General features: G+C 38.8%; 1 protein-coding gene across 1 annotated transcript; it reads right to left on the bottom strand.

Annotated features, from left to right (window-relative positions):
* Nucleotides 1–14,178: 14,178 nt before the first annotated feature.
* Nucleotides 14,179–16,411, bottom strand: LOC147635491 (uncharacterized). Its single transcript, XM_086802784.1, has one exon. It carries the CDS (start codon nt 16,245–16,247, stop codon nt 14,565–14,567), a length of 1,683 nt encoding a protein of 560 aa, XP_086658910.1. The 5' UTR covers nt 16,248–16,411; the 3' UTR covers nt 14,179–14,564.
* Between the last annotated feature and the right edge of the window lie 1,605 nt (nt 16,412–18,016).

The raw sequence follows: 18,016 nt of genomic DNA, 5'->3' as shown, positions 1-18,016 counted from the left end.
CTTTTCCAAGCAGCTCAATGTCAAATGGGTGCAATCAAAGATTAATCTAAGCATGGCAAAAGGGAAAGACAAAGTTGGTTTTGGCATGCAAAAAGGTGGACAACCACCAAAAAGGGACTTCAAGGATGCCAAAGGTGCTGCAAAGCTAAAAATGTGCAAGCAAAGAAGGCATGGAACAAGAGGAGCACATATGGGTTGTCTCAACAAACAAAGGGCATAGTACGTGTGAGAGGGAAAATGCTTTAAATGTAATAGTAAAGATCACATGTCACGCCAATGTACAAGCAAAGACAAGAAAGCAGATGAGCCTAAAGTGCATGTGAGTATGGTGCCTGATGTGCAAGCCAATACGGGTCATGCAAGCAAGGATAGCGGCGTGGGGATAACTTAAAGATCAGCTCCCTTATTCATGTTTGATGATTTCTCTACCAACGATTTCATCTCCACCCAAATGGTTATGGCCTTGGGATTAAAGTGGGAGACATGGGAGCCAAAATTTATGCAAGTTCAGCTTTTATTGAGAAGTATGTGAAGGTCACTCCTCTCATTGGAAAGCTGTGAACTCGCATCTAGGCCTACCTCGACACGAGAACTTCGCATCCAAGGCTACCTCAACCAGCTTTTGAAGATCACTCCTCTCATTGGAAAGTTGCGAATTTGCATCCAAGGGCTACCTTGACCACGAGAACTTCCTTATTTCACCTCTCAATGGAAGCGATGTATTGCTTAGCAAACTGTGGCATGCTTGCCTTGAGCCCCGCAAGAACTACAAGACTAACAAAATTTCTTTTATATACAAAGGCCAAGAGCATCTATAGATGTAGGCGAATCAAGTGATACTATCTTATGTACATACATATCAATAAAGCAATGAAAAAGAGTGTTTCTTTGTACTTGGTTTTTATACATGATGATGTGGAACATAGCGATGTATTGCTTAGCAAACTGTGGCATGCTTGCCTTGAGCCCCGCAAGAACTACAAGACTAACAAAATTTCTTTTATATACAAAGGCCAAGAGCATCTTATAGATGTAGGCGAATCAAGTGGCGAATCAGGTGATACTATCTTATGTACATATCAATAAAGCAATGAAAAAGTGTGTTTCTTTGTACTTGGTTTTTATACATGATGATGTTGAACATAGCAATGTATATGTAGATTCTCTTTCTCGTGTGATAGGCTGAACTTTCTAAGTGAGTATAGAGGTTGCTTTGCTTTGCTTTGCCAATCCATGACCACGTGAAATGCCTCCCTTATGGCCAAAGGATCACTGTATTATTTTGGTGCCAAGTACTAATAGGCCAGTATGTCATATATGAGTGCTTGCCAACAAGAGGAGATTATGAATCAAGTTGGTGAACTCTTAGAGAAGGGTTTAGTGCAACCAAGTTCTTCACCATTTTGTTAGTCGTTCTTCTTGTACACAAGAAGAATGGTTTATTCCACATGTGCCTGAATTATAGGACACTTAATGAGATAACCATCAAGAATCGGTTTCCTATTTTGAGGATTGATGATATCTTGGACAAATTGGATGGTTCATTATGTTTTAGTCACATTGATCTCAAGAATGGTTACCACCATCAAGTGAGAGTGATGCCTCAAGATGCACACAAGACAACCTTTCCTACATCTTTTGGTCTCTATGAGTATTTGGTTATGCCATTCAGTCTCACAAATGCTTTAGCTACCTCCAACTGAATGATGGACCAAATTTTCAAAAATCATAGAGCATTTACAAATGTCTTTTTTTATCACATTTTGGTGTTTTCGAAGAATAATGAATAGCATAAGATGCATTTGATAGTGGTCTTTGATGAGTTGAGGAAACATAAGATTATAAGTAATGGCAAAAAGAGTGACTTCTTCCTTTCAAAGATTCACTATCTTGGACACATAGTGTCTAAAGATGACGTGCGAATGGATCATGCAAAGATCCAAGCCATTAAGGATTGGCCAAAACTCAAATCCATGCATGAAGTTCGTAGTTTCCTTGGTTTATGCTCATGTTACAAGAGGTTCATATTTCATTTTGCAATGATTTACCATTGCATGAACTTACCAAGAAAAGGGCTATGTTTAAATGGTCAAAATCTGAAATCGATACTTTCCTTCAACTCAAGAGTGGACCAATTTTGGTGATTCCTAATTTACAAAAGGTGCTTAAGAATTAATCAAAGACTAATCTTTCTCCTTTTTAGACTAACTAAGAGCTTTAATTAACCACCACTAATCACTAATTAATTCACACCATTGAGCACATCATTGGATAGAGTATGGAATTGCTAAGCTATGTGCATCAACTAATGTGTAAGTTAATGTATAATTAGATATTAATTAAACTCTTAATTTTAGTCTCTTCTCTTTATGCAAAATTAAGTAAAAGAGAGGAAATTCCTCCAATTGATGTAATTAGGTATTTTGATCTAGATGCTCTCAAAACAATCAAAAATACTAATTTCGACCTCTTACATGATTGAATTTGACCCCAAAAAATATATTTTCTAATCTTTTTGACTCTTAAACTAGATTAATCACCCTTAATGACAAAAGCTACCCCTAATACTTGCTAACACACTAATGCATACAAATTAAACAAAAACACACAAATCAAACAAAAAACACACAAATCAAACAAAAATTAATGATTTTAGCTCTATGATTAACTCTAAAGAGAGCTAAAAATCACAAAAATTTACATTCTATTACATTTTTCAATGCAATGGAAGCAAACAAAGCCTAATACACTCTACATGCAAGCAAAAAGGCATTCTTTATAAAACAAAAAATAGAGCTATTCTACACCAAATCACACACAAATCACCATCAAAACTACATCTTTTTTATGGAAAATCACTAATCAAGACAAAGGGCAATGGGTAATGCGTAGATTAGAGGAAAACGATGGAAAAAGCCAAGGTATGATTCCTCGATATAACGGCGCCAAAAATGTTATGGGCTACCGCACCTCCCAAGAGAGAACTCTACCCATTCACAATCAGACGAAGCAATAGACAACAACCATCATTGGGTACTTACCAATGCTTCAAGCTCACGTCCCTTGAGGATCCCCAAGATCTCTTTTGAAAGCTCCACTCCTCCAATCTCCACCTCCATGATGTCCGCAGAGTCGCTCACACCACAATGCAAGGCAATCTACCTCTCACTCTTCCACACATACATGCATAGAAAAGAAACATGCACTAGAGTACACTCATTCTCTCTCTCTCACTCACTCACAAGACAAAGCAAGAGCTCTTATAACACAAAGGGATATTGTGTCTTTTCATTATAAGAATTTGCCTTTTATACAACTAGCCCTTATTCACACTTGGGCACCTAAAACTTACTAAACTAAGGCCTTGGGTGGCCAGTATCTCAAAATGTATAACTTTTATATATAGGTATTATAGTTGATTACATGTATATGTTTTTATAAATAAGAGATTGCTCATATATACGTGCACACACACACACACACACGCATATATGTATGTATGTATGTATTAAAAGGATTTGATTATATATATGTGTGTGTGTATATATAGGTATTATAGTTGATTACATGTATATGTTTTTATCTAAGAGATTTATCATATATATGTTTTTTAATCTAAGAGATTGCTCATATATATGTTTCTTATGATCATATATAGGTGCCAAGATTTGCACCTTGGATCTCCATTGGTAAGCCATAACTTTACTACTCAAATCACCACACCATTTTTTAGGTTTCAAAAAAGGTATTTTCTCTTTAAAGTCATATTATCTTTAAAAACTATAGGTAGAAAAATTGAATGACATTGCTTATCATTTAATCATCATAAATACCTAACAATAATCTGTGTAGCCTATTAAACATGTGACATGAATATTATTGTTATAATTACATTTTGATATTTTGAGTATAAATTTCAATTATTGTGTGTGTTTTAGATTTACCAACCCATTTGTATAAACCTTGGCTTGTAATTGGATGACCCATTTGTGTTTTAGATTTACCAACCCATTTATATAAACCTTCTTTCCTTTGTAATTAAAAGACCCATTTGTGTTTTAGATTTACCAACCCATTTGTATAAACCTTCTTGCCTTTGGAATTGAAAGGCATATTCCATTGATTGTTCTAATCATTTTACAAAAGTTCACAAATCAATGGATGCCATAGGCACTTGGGTAGTTGTGGCATTAAGATCTGGGAAAAGCTTACAAATCAATGGGGATGACATAGCCACTTGCGTAATTGTGGCATAGATCTAAGAAAAGCTTACAACTCAATGGCAAATCAATGTATGACATAACCACTTGAGTAGTGGTGGTCTAAGAAAAGAACTTGCAAATCTGAAGGGCATTGGTAAGCATGTCACCAATTTAATTTTTGTGGACTTGACGGAGCAACCATCATCCACAAGAGACATAAGCTAGAACCAATGTCACTTTTGTTGGAAGGCATGTGTTATGGCTATTCATACTCAAAATGATGTCAAAATTTGCATCATGGCATGCTATAAAGGATCAAGATCAAAAGATCTAGAAATTTGTACATTATGAAGTCTTAAAAAAGTTAAACAAAAATCTTTCCAATAATTTGCATTAATAAATGCGTTGGTATATCAAAAGGAGCTAGTGAAAATTACATTCATTCCCAACATCCTAAAATTTGTGTATCTGTAAGAAAAAAAGGGTTCTAAAGATATATATTATGAAAGAGATTTTATACAAATTATATACCCTTTTATTTACTATAATATAAAATATATGACCCAATTATCTAGTTTATCAAAAATCTAAATAGATGAAAACCATGACCTTCTTCATCTCCCCATATAGGCTCACAAGTGGACAATATTAGCATGTAGTCCTTAATTATAGCATGCATACTTGTATTAAATGGATCAGGATACATATTGAGTGGGGAGAGTGAATGGCTCCCTACATGATGCCTAAATGTACAACAATGATCACTACTTGAGTGAGGATTAGTGGAGCCACCATGTGGTCATAGTAGTGCTAATGTGGTCATCACTTGAGTGAGGATCAATGGAGCCTCCTTGTTTATATGTCGGATAAGATTAGTGAAGTATAGTCTTGTGATGATAACCAGATATTTACGTATAGGTCCTGTGTAAAAGGAGGGAGAGAGAGTGTAAAATACCCCAAAAAAAAACATAAAGATACAAAGAAGGGGGAGAAAAGGAAAGAAATATATTAAGTGAAATATAAATGAGGTTATAATTGATGTAAACGTTATTAATTATACAAATGCCTTCATGTTAAAACAAAAAATTTAAACCTTTGTATTTATAGGATAGGTATAACAACATACTAGAACATTAAGAAATATGTAAGAGTAAACTATGCCTACTCTAGGCATGAATAACCACACTAGGGGCCAAGAGGACATATCACCCAAAATCCAAAGACTTTGAATTAGTATCATCCTATGCACTATTAAAAAAATTAGAGTATGAGAGTGTAAGCAATGGGATGGGAATAGACACCCAATAGGCAACATAGAGGCTAGGCCTTGTTAAGTGAGCCAGCTAGGGGAGAGGCAAGGGGTCCAACTCACTAGGTATGATTACCATCAATAAAGGATTTCCACGACCAAGGGAGCAAAGCAATTCTACTTGGTTTGAGCTTGATTTCTTGAGCTCTTGTGTGGTGATGGCTTGCATTATTGCTTCTTCTTCTTGTTTATGCATATCTTGCTTGTGGATTGTGGTGTGTGCATTGAATGTATGCTTGCATGCTTCTCTCCCTCTCTATCTCTATCATTCTCTTTTCATGCACATAGGCATTGAGGTAGAGGTTGAGCTTTCCATATCTCTTTCCCTCTTTATTCCTCACATGCATTTGAGGAATCACCAATAGAGTGGCATTGCTAGTGGTAAGGTTTGAAGCCCCTAGCTTCCTCACATTACATGAGTTCCTTCCCCTATCGCCTCTTGCATGACTTTCTTCTCCTGCCGCCTCTTGCGTGAATTCCTTCTCCTACTACCTCTCTTGTGTGATTTTCCTCCATCAGGGAAGATTAAGGTCTGCCTCCACATCCATTGGCTATGGATCTCTTCGATGTGGCAACAAAGTGAAGATTTAGATGATGGGCTAGCACACCCACAAAGGTAAAATTTCCACCTCATGTCTTGGCAAGGTAAGTGCTACTACTAAATATTTAGCTTGCCTTCTCCAACTCTTACTTGAGTGCGCTAGGTGTAGGAATATCTCATTGCCTCCATCAAGGCATGGGTTACTCCTCCTTCACACCCCATTGGCCTTAGAGCTCGCTGGTGTGTGATGACAAAGTAGTGAATCAAAAGTAGCTAGTGCACCAAGGGAAGTTGGTTTTTGTGTTTCTTCGACGAATTCCCCATGATATTCCCTAAATATTCACACTTGGTAAGCTTGTCAATATTGAGCATATTGAGTGGGTATCACATATAATGATTGTGCCATAGAAAAATGGTAAAAATCCAAGCGTGTTTGAGGATACTGATTTAATTGTGACTCCACGATTGGAAGGGATCCAAAGAACACAAAGAAGTAGAATGGTGATAAGGGCAAGGAGAAGTACAAGGAGAAGGCTAGTTTACCAATAGAGTATCTATGAAATTGGCAGCATCTACCCCCTCCCTCTTCCACTAGTACCTGTACTACTCTCTTCACTTGAACCCGTTTGGGAGGATCCTCAACCATTATGATACGGTGATGCCCAAATGTATGCTCGAAAGGTTGCTGGTGATAACCACCTTGTAGGCGTGGTGTTGTAGGCCCATAAAAAGCAAAGTGTAACTTATGCTCCCAACCACTTTGGATACCTCTACTATCTTGGTGAGAATGGCACACAATGTTTTGTTTGTGCTCTCTCAGCTCCGTCATTTACTTATGGGAAGAAAGGTGCCAATTTTCTATGAACTAGAAGGAATTATTTGAGTAAGAACTTGTTTATAAAATGCATACCACGATCGCTCACTAGTGGGCAATCGAAGTTAGTAAAAACACATTTCAGGTAGGAACTTGATCGTAGATCACTTGTTTTCTATTTGTGTAGCTTTAGTCTTAACCCACTTGGTCAAGTTAGTTTTGGTAGCGACTATGATAAAGCATGCTTGGGTTCCCTCAGTGCCTCAGCTAATGCAACCCACAAATTCTAAGCTCATTTCTCAAATGGTTATTTTAATTATCGAGGCAGAGGCATACAATTTGTCTCTTGGACCATAGCAAACCTTTCACATTAATTGCAGTGCTTGATAAGTCCTATTGTGTCTCCAAAGAGTGTAGGCCACCATAGGATAACAATGCTTGATAAGTTCTATTATATCTCCTGTTGAAATATACAAGTGAATGGGTGTGTGCGGGAACAAGCCCTTAGTAAGAGGCTATAAAAGAGAATCTGTAAATGAGTGAGAAGCAGTGAAAAGGTGAGAGGTATCTATTGGGAGAGAATAAAGGGTAGCATGAGAAGATTTAGGATGTGTGGAGATATTCTGGGAAAAGTGAAGAGGTGGAGAGAATCAAGCAAAAGAGGTGGAGTGAATCAAGGAGAGATCGGTGGGATTAGATGCTTGGCATCTTGTGGATGTAAACTCTATAAATTGAGACATTGGCCTGATGAGAATTTACTGGTTTTTGAGTATCCATGCCTACATTAAGCTATCAGTTAATTTCTCACTAAGCTCACCTTAATCATCATCTAATCTCTTTGTTAATGATGTTGATTCTTGCATTTGATCCACCATAGCTCATCACTTTGCTTACATTTTAACATGGTATTAGAGCCTAGCTTAGGATCCATCTAATTTATGAGCTTATTATCTTGCTAATCACCCTATTAATTAGGATTAGGATATAATCAAATTTTTAGTCAATTTTCAACAAGTTCTCTGCACCCCCAGCTGGTGGAGGGGCTTGATCTCCCTCCAGGCTTAACATTAGGCAATAGCCTCTTAGCCACACATAGCCAACCCTCCCACGCATCAGCTCATCTACTCATATCTTCAAACCACTGTCGGGGACCTATAGAAATCCGCGAAATCGCCAGCGCCTTTTTCTAAGAGTAAAGCTGCAAAATTGTCTTCAGTACTTGGAATTGGAATCAAAGGAGCTAGCCCAAGGGGTTCTTGGATGCTCTGAGCATGCTAGTGGCGTCAAAATCTAGAAATTCTTCAAGGAAAAGTGGAATCAAGCTCTACATCAAATCTGCAAGTGACTTTGGTAAAATAGAGAGTAAGCATTCAATGTTTGGTCAAATCTTTTGTTTCTTGGTTTGATCCTCTACTAGACTAACTGCTATTAATGGCTTTGAAAGGAGTTGAGCTCATTTGAACTCTAAGGCCCCAAATTTGACCTCCTCGTACACTTTGTTTTTTGCACACAAAATAGAAGATTATTTTGCTAATCAGTGATGATTAATCAGTACTAATCACTGTATCTTGGTACAATTGAGGGTTCAGATTTACTATAGGGTATCTGATACAAATCCCTATCACTTCAGATTACAATTCAAAGATGATTTGATACTCCAACCATTCAGTACAGATTTATTACCCTTGGCTTTATGTAATTTTTTTGTGAATTTATGCTGATAAATCTGTTGTAATCATCACCTAAACACCAGATTGAGTTGTAAAAGGGTAGACACTACCCTTGAATCTTGAATTGGATCAAGAGGTAAGACCCCCTTCACATCATCATGAGCACGGCACAAGAGATAGCTAAATTTAATGGGGAGCAGTTTTATACATGGCAAACAAAAACCATGTATTTGCTCGTGAGGAAAAATCTGTAGGGGCTAGTTGAGGGAAGAGATGAATGCCCAGAGGTGATTGGGAAAAATGAGTGGAAGAGCAGGAATGAGAAAGCATTAGGACTCATTGCACTCAATTTAAATGATGAAATCATTCACCACATCACAGGGATACAATGGGCAAAAGATGCATGGGATGAACTCAATAAATTATTTGGCACTCGCAAAAAAATCAAAGATAAATTTGCTAATGCAATTCTACAAACTTGATATGAAGGAAAGTGAACCTTTAATCACACACTTGAACAAATACAAAAGCATTAAGCAGCCATTGGTAAGAAGGTAGAGGATGATGAGGCACTAGCAGTGCTTCTGAAGAGTGTGGACAAAGGTGAATATGAAAATATTGTGGCAACCTTAAAGAATGTACCTGAATTGAAGTTGCATGAGATAGAAGGAGCTCTACTAGAGCAAGAGACCAAGGTCAAAGAGAAGAAATGGGTGGACTCAACAACTGGAGAGGAAAAAGCATTCTTCACCTGAGGAGGACTCTCACGAGGACGAGGACGAGGATGAGGAAGAGGCAGAGGAGGAGGAAGGACCTTCACTTGCCACAACTGTGGGAATCCATGACACATGGCAAGAGACTGCTACAGCAAACCCAGTGGAGAAGGAAAGACATCGGCAAACTTCATGGAGACTCCTAAGGAAGTGGAGTCAGATCGTCTTTTCTGAGAGAGAGAGAGAGAGAGAGAGAGAGAGAGAGAGAGAGAGAGAGAGAGAGAGAGAGAGAGAGAAACCCCATAATCCAATGGAACCTGCCCCAACAGAGTAAAACCACCTCTGAGCCACCGATGATGTAGGCCATGTGGTAGATGTATGTGTGAGCACTTTAGTCAAGGTCACGGGCACTTGTAGTAGCATTGGACACATAGAGAGAGTGTGTCAAGGACTATGAGTTAGGGACTTGAGGCACTGGTCGCGAGCTACCAAGTAAGAGGGAAACTTGGTATAGGGTCCAGGTGTGCTAGGATTATTCACTTGAGGGGAGGTGTTGAAATATACAAGTGAATGGGTGTGTGCGGGAACAAGCCCTTAGCAAGAGGCTGTAAAAGAGAATCTATAAATGAGTGAGAAGCAGTGAAAAGGTGAGAGGTATCTACTGGGAGAGAATAAAGGGTAGCATGAGAAGATTTAGGATGTGTGTAGATATTCTGGGAAAAGTGAAGAGGTGGAGAGAATCAAGCAAAAGAGGTGGAGTGAATCAAGGAGAGATCAGTGGGATTAGATGCTTGGCATCTTGTGGATGTAAACTCTATAAATTGAGACATTGGCCTAATGAGAATTTGTTGGTTTTTGAGTATCCATGCCTACATTAAGCTATCAGTTAATTGCTCACTAATCTCATCTTAATCATCGTCTAATCTCTTTGTTATAATGATGTCGATTCTTGCATTTGATCCACCATAGCTCATCACTTTGCTTGCATTTTAACATCTCCAAAGAGTGTAGGCCACCATAGGTCAGCTTGGAGAAAATTGCGAGCGATGGTATCGATGACAAAGTATCTTCCACATTGGATGCCAAAATGGACTTACTCAAGCATAGGAACAAAATAATCTTCATATAAACACCCATAAGTAGCATTAGGAACCTTAAAACACCCCATACAAGTCGAAGTCATTATTTTGTTCATGTATTGTTAGATTTGGTAGCATTAGGGTATTAGGGTACTTAAAATCAATAAAAACAACAATAAAAGCAATCAATCACTTGAATAAACACCCATAAGTAGGATTAGGAATATGAAAACACCCCCTACAAGTCCAAGAAGTCTTGAAAAACTAGAAAACCAAGCCAAAACACCTCTCAAGTTGGGAGATGTGAGCCCACAATCCCATGAAAATCAGTCTTGAAAAATGCACATTATTAAAATAACAAAAGAGTTACTATCTCCAATTTTAGGACTTTAGTGGTGGGTTACTGGAAGAAAGCATAACTCACTTTAATGTGTGTAATGTTCCTTTCTTTTAATGACCAAACAAATTGTTAACTTTCATTTATTTCCTGTAACATTCACAAATATCAAATATATCACTTTATAAAAGCTTGTTTTTGCACATACCATTTTTGGCTCATGTACATTTGGATACTTCTGATACTTTAGCCTGGGTGCTACTTGAACTCCTCTTTTTTTTCCAAGCAAAAACAAGGCTAATTCATTAAATTTGCCATGGAATTACTATAGTCATGGTATGCTATGCACTCCTTCAAAGTGACATTTGAACATGCAATCCTTAAAGGGGAGATGGAGCTACTTGAGAAAGGAACAAGAACACTCTACTAAATTCCTTGAAACACATCTAAGCACATGCAAACCGTCATGATGTAAAATGTGAGTGACTCACTTAATCAAAGTAAATAACATGCAAACTATCATGATATAAAATGTGAGTGACTTAATCGAAGTAAATATCATGCCCTTCTTTCCATTGTTGTCAAGATGGGTGCCCTTAAATTCAATAATATATCTTGGAATCATATCATGAAGAAAAGTATCTTATAGCTTGTAAGAACAACTTAGTGGGGACAATCCACTAACATTCTAACCTATCTAATGGCATGTTTGAACAAAAAAGATAACTCACCTTACTGAACACTCATGGATGTCAAGCTTTCATATAGTGGTCCACACATCCCCTCTTTTGAAAATTTTATTGCAACTAGGTAATCATGCGCCACAACAATGTTTCTAGTGAGGGTAAGCCATCTATGTCAAATAGGCATGAATAATTAAAAAGAGTGAGTAATTACTAGCCATGTTGATCTTTTTTTTTGGACTCCAAAGTATTTCTCATGAGGAGGGTATATGGTTGATTTTTGACTGGCTAACAAGCTAAGAAAGATTGACTAAATGCTTTTCCTTTATGCATGATCATTTTGTTAAAATTTATGAGTTTAGTGATGATAAAGTTTGAGAAAAATAGACATAGAGATCGTGGCATAGTGTAACGTACCCATATGCTGCTCCATGATATATGCACAAAATTTCTCAAATTTATAGAAAAATCACAACACACTTCAGAGAAAGAATAGATTTCAATAAACCATAATCGTTTATTTTTTTTCTAAGTCTAACAATCCAAAATCACATAATAATCACCAATACAAATACTCAAAATCAAAGAGAGAATCACCAACAAAAAGATCTAGCCAATCTAGGGCTTTTCTTCGATGCATGTGTACCCAACCTCCACGTTGGACGTCGCGGTTATCCCGAGTACGCCTCTTTTTGAATCTCGTCCTCTCTTGGTTCTACCACATGGCTCCCAGAGGGCATAAATCTCATTCTCTGTCTGGTGTTCCCTGTCTAAGGACGACCGGCCCGAATCTCTCTCTCTCTCTCTCTCTCTCTCTCTCTCTCTCTTTCCTGCACAGAAATCACTTCAAGGCTCTAGAAGAATAGCCTAAAAAAATAGCCCATGAGAATTAGTAGATTATCATGCATGAAAATGATAAAGATAAAAATCTTTTCTAAAAACATGATCTTTAACCAAAATAGAGCTGACACGTTTTCTTTTTTAAACTCTGGAAAGTGGTGTCGGATTCGTTTCACGCGAATATCAACCAAATCGTGCAGAATCTCCAAATGATCCAAACACATACTTTATTCCTCTTGTGATGATCTAACTTTCTTTAATACTTCTCTCTGATAAATAAAGTTATCTACCCCCTCGTGCAAAGCCGTTACTGAAAATTAAGGGTCAATTGGTGTTCGGGACCTATTTAGAGTGCTCGTTGCAACTATATTTACTATGTAAATCCCCATATGAGTTTCCTTTAGTCTAAACTACTCACTATGCCCCTCTTATACATTATCTAACATGGTTAAGTATAGAATAGAAATCACTTACAAATGATAGCACAAAACAGGCATAAAAAGCTCCAAAAAAGACCAAAAATCAATATCTCTAAAATTACTCAATCTGTGACCAAAATTAATCTTTTATGTCTTCCAAGTATTTTCCCACTTTTCACCATTAAATGTAAATGCTAAAAATATCCAAGTCAAATGGGCCCAAAAAATACGTACACATGAGTACGTTGAACATAGGACTAATGTGATTATCAATTCGAAAACACAAGCTTTAAGCTCCAATTGAGTGGATTAGGATGTGGATGTTATTTCCTTTGATTTTGTTATGTATTGTTAGATTTGGTAGCCTTAGGGTATTAAAAATCAATAAAAACAACAATAAAAGCAATCAGTCACTTGCATAACACCAATTAGTAGGATTAGGAACCTTAAAACATCCTAGCCATGAACGAAAGGGAAGCTAAGCCCTATGCTGATCCTTAGGGTTTTTCCTTTCAATCTTGCAAATAGAATGTCAAAACTTAACGGAAAACAAGACACAAACAACAAAATCAAAAGCAACCATGACTCTAAAACCAATTCTCTCTCCCTACTAGTGGCGACATTGAGTAACTTAATAGCCATGAATGAATGGAAATGAGAGCTAAGCTCTTAGCTAATCCTTGTCGGAGACACCAAGTATGTTCAAGACAATAGCTTACCTTAGCTTATGCTGAAACGTGTTGTTTGATACTTTACCGTAGAGCCACAAATGCAACTTTCCTTGTTGGTGCACTAACCCGTCGTTCGCATCCTCTCCTTGTTATCACACCAAGAAGACTCCATGTCTATGAGAATGAAGGTAAAGCTCTCTTTTCCTAGGTGTAGGCAAGAAAAGAATGATGCTTCTCTCTCATGTGAGGGAGGTAGAGGAGAAGCTCAAGCAAGGGAGAAACCTACACTCAATCCTATCTAAGCAAGCAGACCATCAAGCTACACAAGGATCCACGAGAATACAAGCAAGCAAGAGAGAGTAGAGAAGAGGGTATCTCACTTGGATTCTAATGGAAGGGAATAAATGTCCATTGATTAATGTAGATAATGACTTTCATACAAATGACTGTCTTTCATGCTAGATTGACAATCTTCGCAAAGCGCCTCTCTCACAAGAGGGAGGTAGGTGAGAAACTCAAGCAAGGGAGAAACCTAAACTTAATCCTATCTAAGCAAGCAAGCCATTTAGCCACACAACAATCCATGAGAATACAAGCCAGCAAGAGAGAATAGAGAAGAGGGAGAGCTCACTTGGATTCTAATGCAAGGGAATGAATGTCCATTGCTTAATGTCAAAAATGAGTTTCATACAAATGACTAGCTTTCACACTAGATCGGAGACAAAATTTAAAAAAAGTCCATGGCCACTAGTTCTAATCTTAAGCAAGCATGTAAGGCCGCTTCATAAAGTCCAACCATGTATTACAAAAGATTGGCTTCCATTACATATAGATAAGACGGCGAAGCGCCTTACGGTAAAGCGAAACCATATTAATCGACAGAGTTATTAACAACGGGTATTAAATAGCAACACATTTATATTAAGAACCAAAAAAATTATGGCCAAAATCGCAGAGCAATAATGTCTTTGATCTTGATAAAACCACAGCAAAGAGTGAAGTGTGTGTACCGATGTCTTTTTTTTTTTTGGTGAGTGGAAAAAGGCTTGAAATTAACAAGAAATGGATATTTACACCTGTTAACAGGAAATCAATATTTACATCCTGCTTGTGTATACACTCACACACACCGCTGCCGACAATGTGTGCACCAATATCATCAAGCTTGATGCAACACTACACTCTGAAGACCATACCAATTTTTTTTTAAACTTCTTTCTCCCACTGCAATGCCACAGAAAAGATGAGGTCTGAAAAAACTTCACCATTGCACAGTGTTTTGAACTTCACCACCAAGAATGCCTTCCCTTATCAGGGTTGTCATCATGTGAGTGAGAATGCCTTCCCCTTGTCAAATCCAAATCTGCATCATTGGCTTGCCCATTAGAGGTAGAAGCATTGGAAGAGCTGGACTGTCCAAAAACCCAGGAAAAGAAATTCCTGCTTCGAGGCTCCGATGAGACTTCTAAACTACTGTTTTGTCTTCCACTCCCATCACCAGTTGCAAGTTTAGCAAATTGTGATGCCTCAGTTTCACTTGCAACTTCATCCAACCTCTCCTCTCCTACTGCTGCATCTGGCGACAGTAAGGTCCCCCTTAAAGAACCAGGAAACTGGTTGTTGCTTCTCCCACTTAACAGATTGATTTCAGGTGTTAAGATTTCTGCACGTAGAGTGGATTCTACTTCTCCTGTCTCCCTTACAATTTCATCATTCTCACTCTGCTCCACTGCTGCTGCTTCTACTTCGTGGTTTCCTGCAGCTGCTGACCCTTCTTTTCCTTCATGGTTCTCTGCCACTGCAGGTCCTCCTTTTCCTTCTTGGTTCCCTGCTGATACAACCACTCCGTAGTCTTCTTGGTTTTCTGCTGGTGCTGTTTCTTCTTCTTCTTGTGTTTCTGCTGCAAATGCTGTTGCGTTTTCTTGATTGTCTTGTGTTGCTGCTTCATTTCTCTGGCCACCACCAATGAGTATAAAGGAAAGCACATGAAAACCTTCACCAGAAATTTCAATTACAGCCAGGCCAGCTTCACCAGCCTCCACAGGCTCACCTGAGTTTTCCTCTACTGTCCCTGGGGTGGACTCTTCAGCAGGAATCTCACAGCGACATAAGGGGCACGAACTGTGCAATTCTAGCCATGGCAGTATGCAATTAGAATGATACACATGCTTGCAAGGCATCTCTCTTACTTCACCTCCAATTTCAAAGACTTCCTTACATACTGCGCAGTCAACATCTTCGTCTTCAAGGCTTTTCTTGCTGAATTTCAAGGTTGGCAGGGCTTCGATGGCAGCCTTGGAAGCAGGCGCTGATCCATATCTGCCGCTCTGCCCTTGTGCGATGTGCTGCATGATGAATTCAAGAGCGGGGCCGAGAATTAGATTGCGAATATCGGTTGGCCTTCCAGAGTCCTCGCCATCACTGTTTCCTACAACAGGAGGTTGATCAGTGCCATGGCCGTGGTCTGCATCAGAAGCTTGATCAACGTCGTCGCCACCGCCTCCAGACAGAAGAAGGGCCAAACCGGTAGGGGGATCATGAGCAAATTGGCGAGGGGAAGACTCTCCTCTTTGCTCCTGCCGTTCTTCTGCGTCGTTGTCAGGTTCTGACTCGCGAGAAACCCTAGACAACAAAGCCACGAACTCTAACATATGGCGGAAGGAAGGGCGCCGGGGTTCGGAAGCATCCCTGCGGCGGCGAAGCGAGCGGCTGCCGCCATCGCCTCTGCTGCTGGTGTTGTTTCTACTGCTGCTGCTGCTGTTATTATTTTCGCTGCTGCTGCTGCTGCTGCTTGAAGACCGGCCATCAGTACTGTCCCGGTTGATTGCCGCGAAGATTCTCAGAAGCCGAGGGTCGGTGATTTCTGCGATCGATGCAAGTCCGCAGGATGGACACAGAAGGTCAGAGTTAGGGTTTTCCACCACAAGGCGGCAGGAATTGCACCATGAAACTGCGGGACCAGAAGACATCGCCGGAAAGGGAGAAACAAGAAAGAAAGAGGCGAAATCAAGGCTCTTCGGCTATGGAGGTGAAGCCTTCTGCGGAGAGAGATTGGAATTTGGGCGGGTCTGCGATGAGGAAATCTTCTAAGATCGAACGACGAAGAAGAAGACGTACGCATCTGCGTATGAAATACATTTATACGGTCACCTTCTCGCTATCACACGACATTAAAACTTAAATATAATGTCCCCATAAGTTATGTTATGTAAGCCTTTAATTTTACAAAGGGTAAAATTCCAACAAACCAAAGTTAAGTTTCTTCATAGGTAGATGCATATAATTGTGCATATGAGTTGGCCAAATGATTGTGCCTTGTCAACAATACACTAATGATCTTTCTATTAGCGACTCTCACGCTCTCCATGCCTCTTTTTCTCAACCTTCACCCAGCTACGCCCATAAATTTACACAAAATGACCATGCACAGGATCTCCATGCCTGCTTTTCTCAAACTTCACCATCGCTACGCCCATAAATTTACACAAAATGATCATGCACAGAGGAAAATGCATTCAATCAATCTTTCTTAGCTGTCAGCCTGTCAAAAATCAGCCATATCCCCTCCTCATGAGAACTACTCTGGGGTCCCCAAAAAAAAGATCGGCATGCCTACTAATTGCTCGCTCTCTTTCATTTGCTCATGCATATTTGACATAAATGTTTTACCCCCACTAGAAACATTGTTGTGGCATGACTACCTAGTTGTAAGAAGATTTTTCAAAAGAGGGGATGTGTGGACCACTATATGAAAGCTTGACATCCATTAGTGTTCAATTAGGTGAGTTGTCTTTTTTGTTCAAACATCCCATTAGATAGGTTAGAATGTTACTGAATTTTCCACTACGTTGTCCATTAAGCAATGGTGAAGCTATAAGATACTTTTCTTCATGATAAGAGTCCAAGATATATTATTGAATTCAAGGGCACTCCATCTTGGCACCAATCGAAAGAAAGGCATGACATTTACTTTGATTTAGTAAGTCACTCACATTTTACATCGTGATAGTTTGCATGTTATTTACTTTGATTAAGTCAGTCACTCGCATTTTACATCGTCATAGTTTGCATGTACTTCAAGGACTTTAGTAGGATGCTCTTCTTCCTTTCTCAAAAGTAGCTCCTAACAATCAATCTCCCCTTCAAGGATTGCATGTTCAAATGTAGCTTTGAAGAAGTGTATAGCATACCATGACTATAGTAATTCCATGCCACATTCAATGAAGTAGCATTGTTTTTGCTTGGAAAAAATCCCACTTGGGGCCTCACGCGGCAAAGCTTAACCAGCCTCAGTACGGTTAAAATGGTGTGCTTCCGGTACGATGGTGAATGTTACAAAACATAATTGAAAATTAACAATTTGTTCAGTCATCAAAGGATTGGCACATGGCACACACTAAAGTGAGTTATGCTTTCTTTCATTAACCATGAAGTAACCCACTAGAGTCCCGGAGATAATGACTCTTTTGTTATTTTAATAATGTGCATTTTTTTTTGGCTGGGATAAGCATTGATTGCCTTGTTAAGTTCAAGCATCAAAGGTTAGTCAGTACTATAAAAATTCAAGCCACATGCTAAAACATGAACATTTGAATGTTTAATATTATTCTCCCTTCCTTTATTTTTGCACACCTTATGTATCTTTGTGTACTTCAAGTTTTCTTTTGCTTTTGTGAGATTTATGGGGTTATATGCTTCCATTGTAAAAAGGCTACATGTCTATTATAAGCTTTGGGGG

Source organism: Cibotium barometz, chromosome 9, assembly GCF_041138505.1.
Source record: "Cibotium barometz isolate CiBa-2024 chromosome 9, ASM4113850v1, whole genome shotgun sequence".
In the NCBI taxonomy this organism is placed as follows: Eukaryota; Viridiplantae; Streptophyta; class Polypodiopsida; order Cyatheales; family Cibotiaceae; genus Cibotium; species Cibotium barometz.
This window is presented reverse-complemented; position numbering and strand designations above follow the sequence as displayed.

Bases quoted from the DNA above. Each gene is read 5' to 3' on its own strand.
- LOC147635491 (XM_086802784.1), bottom strand. From the start codon at position 16,247: ATGTCTTCTGGTCCCGCAGTTTCATGGTGCAATTCCTGCCGCCTTGTG.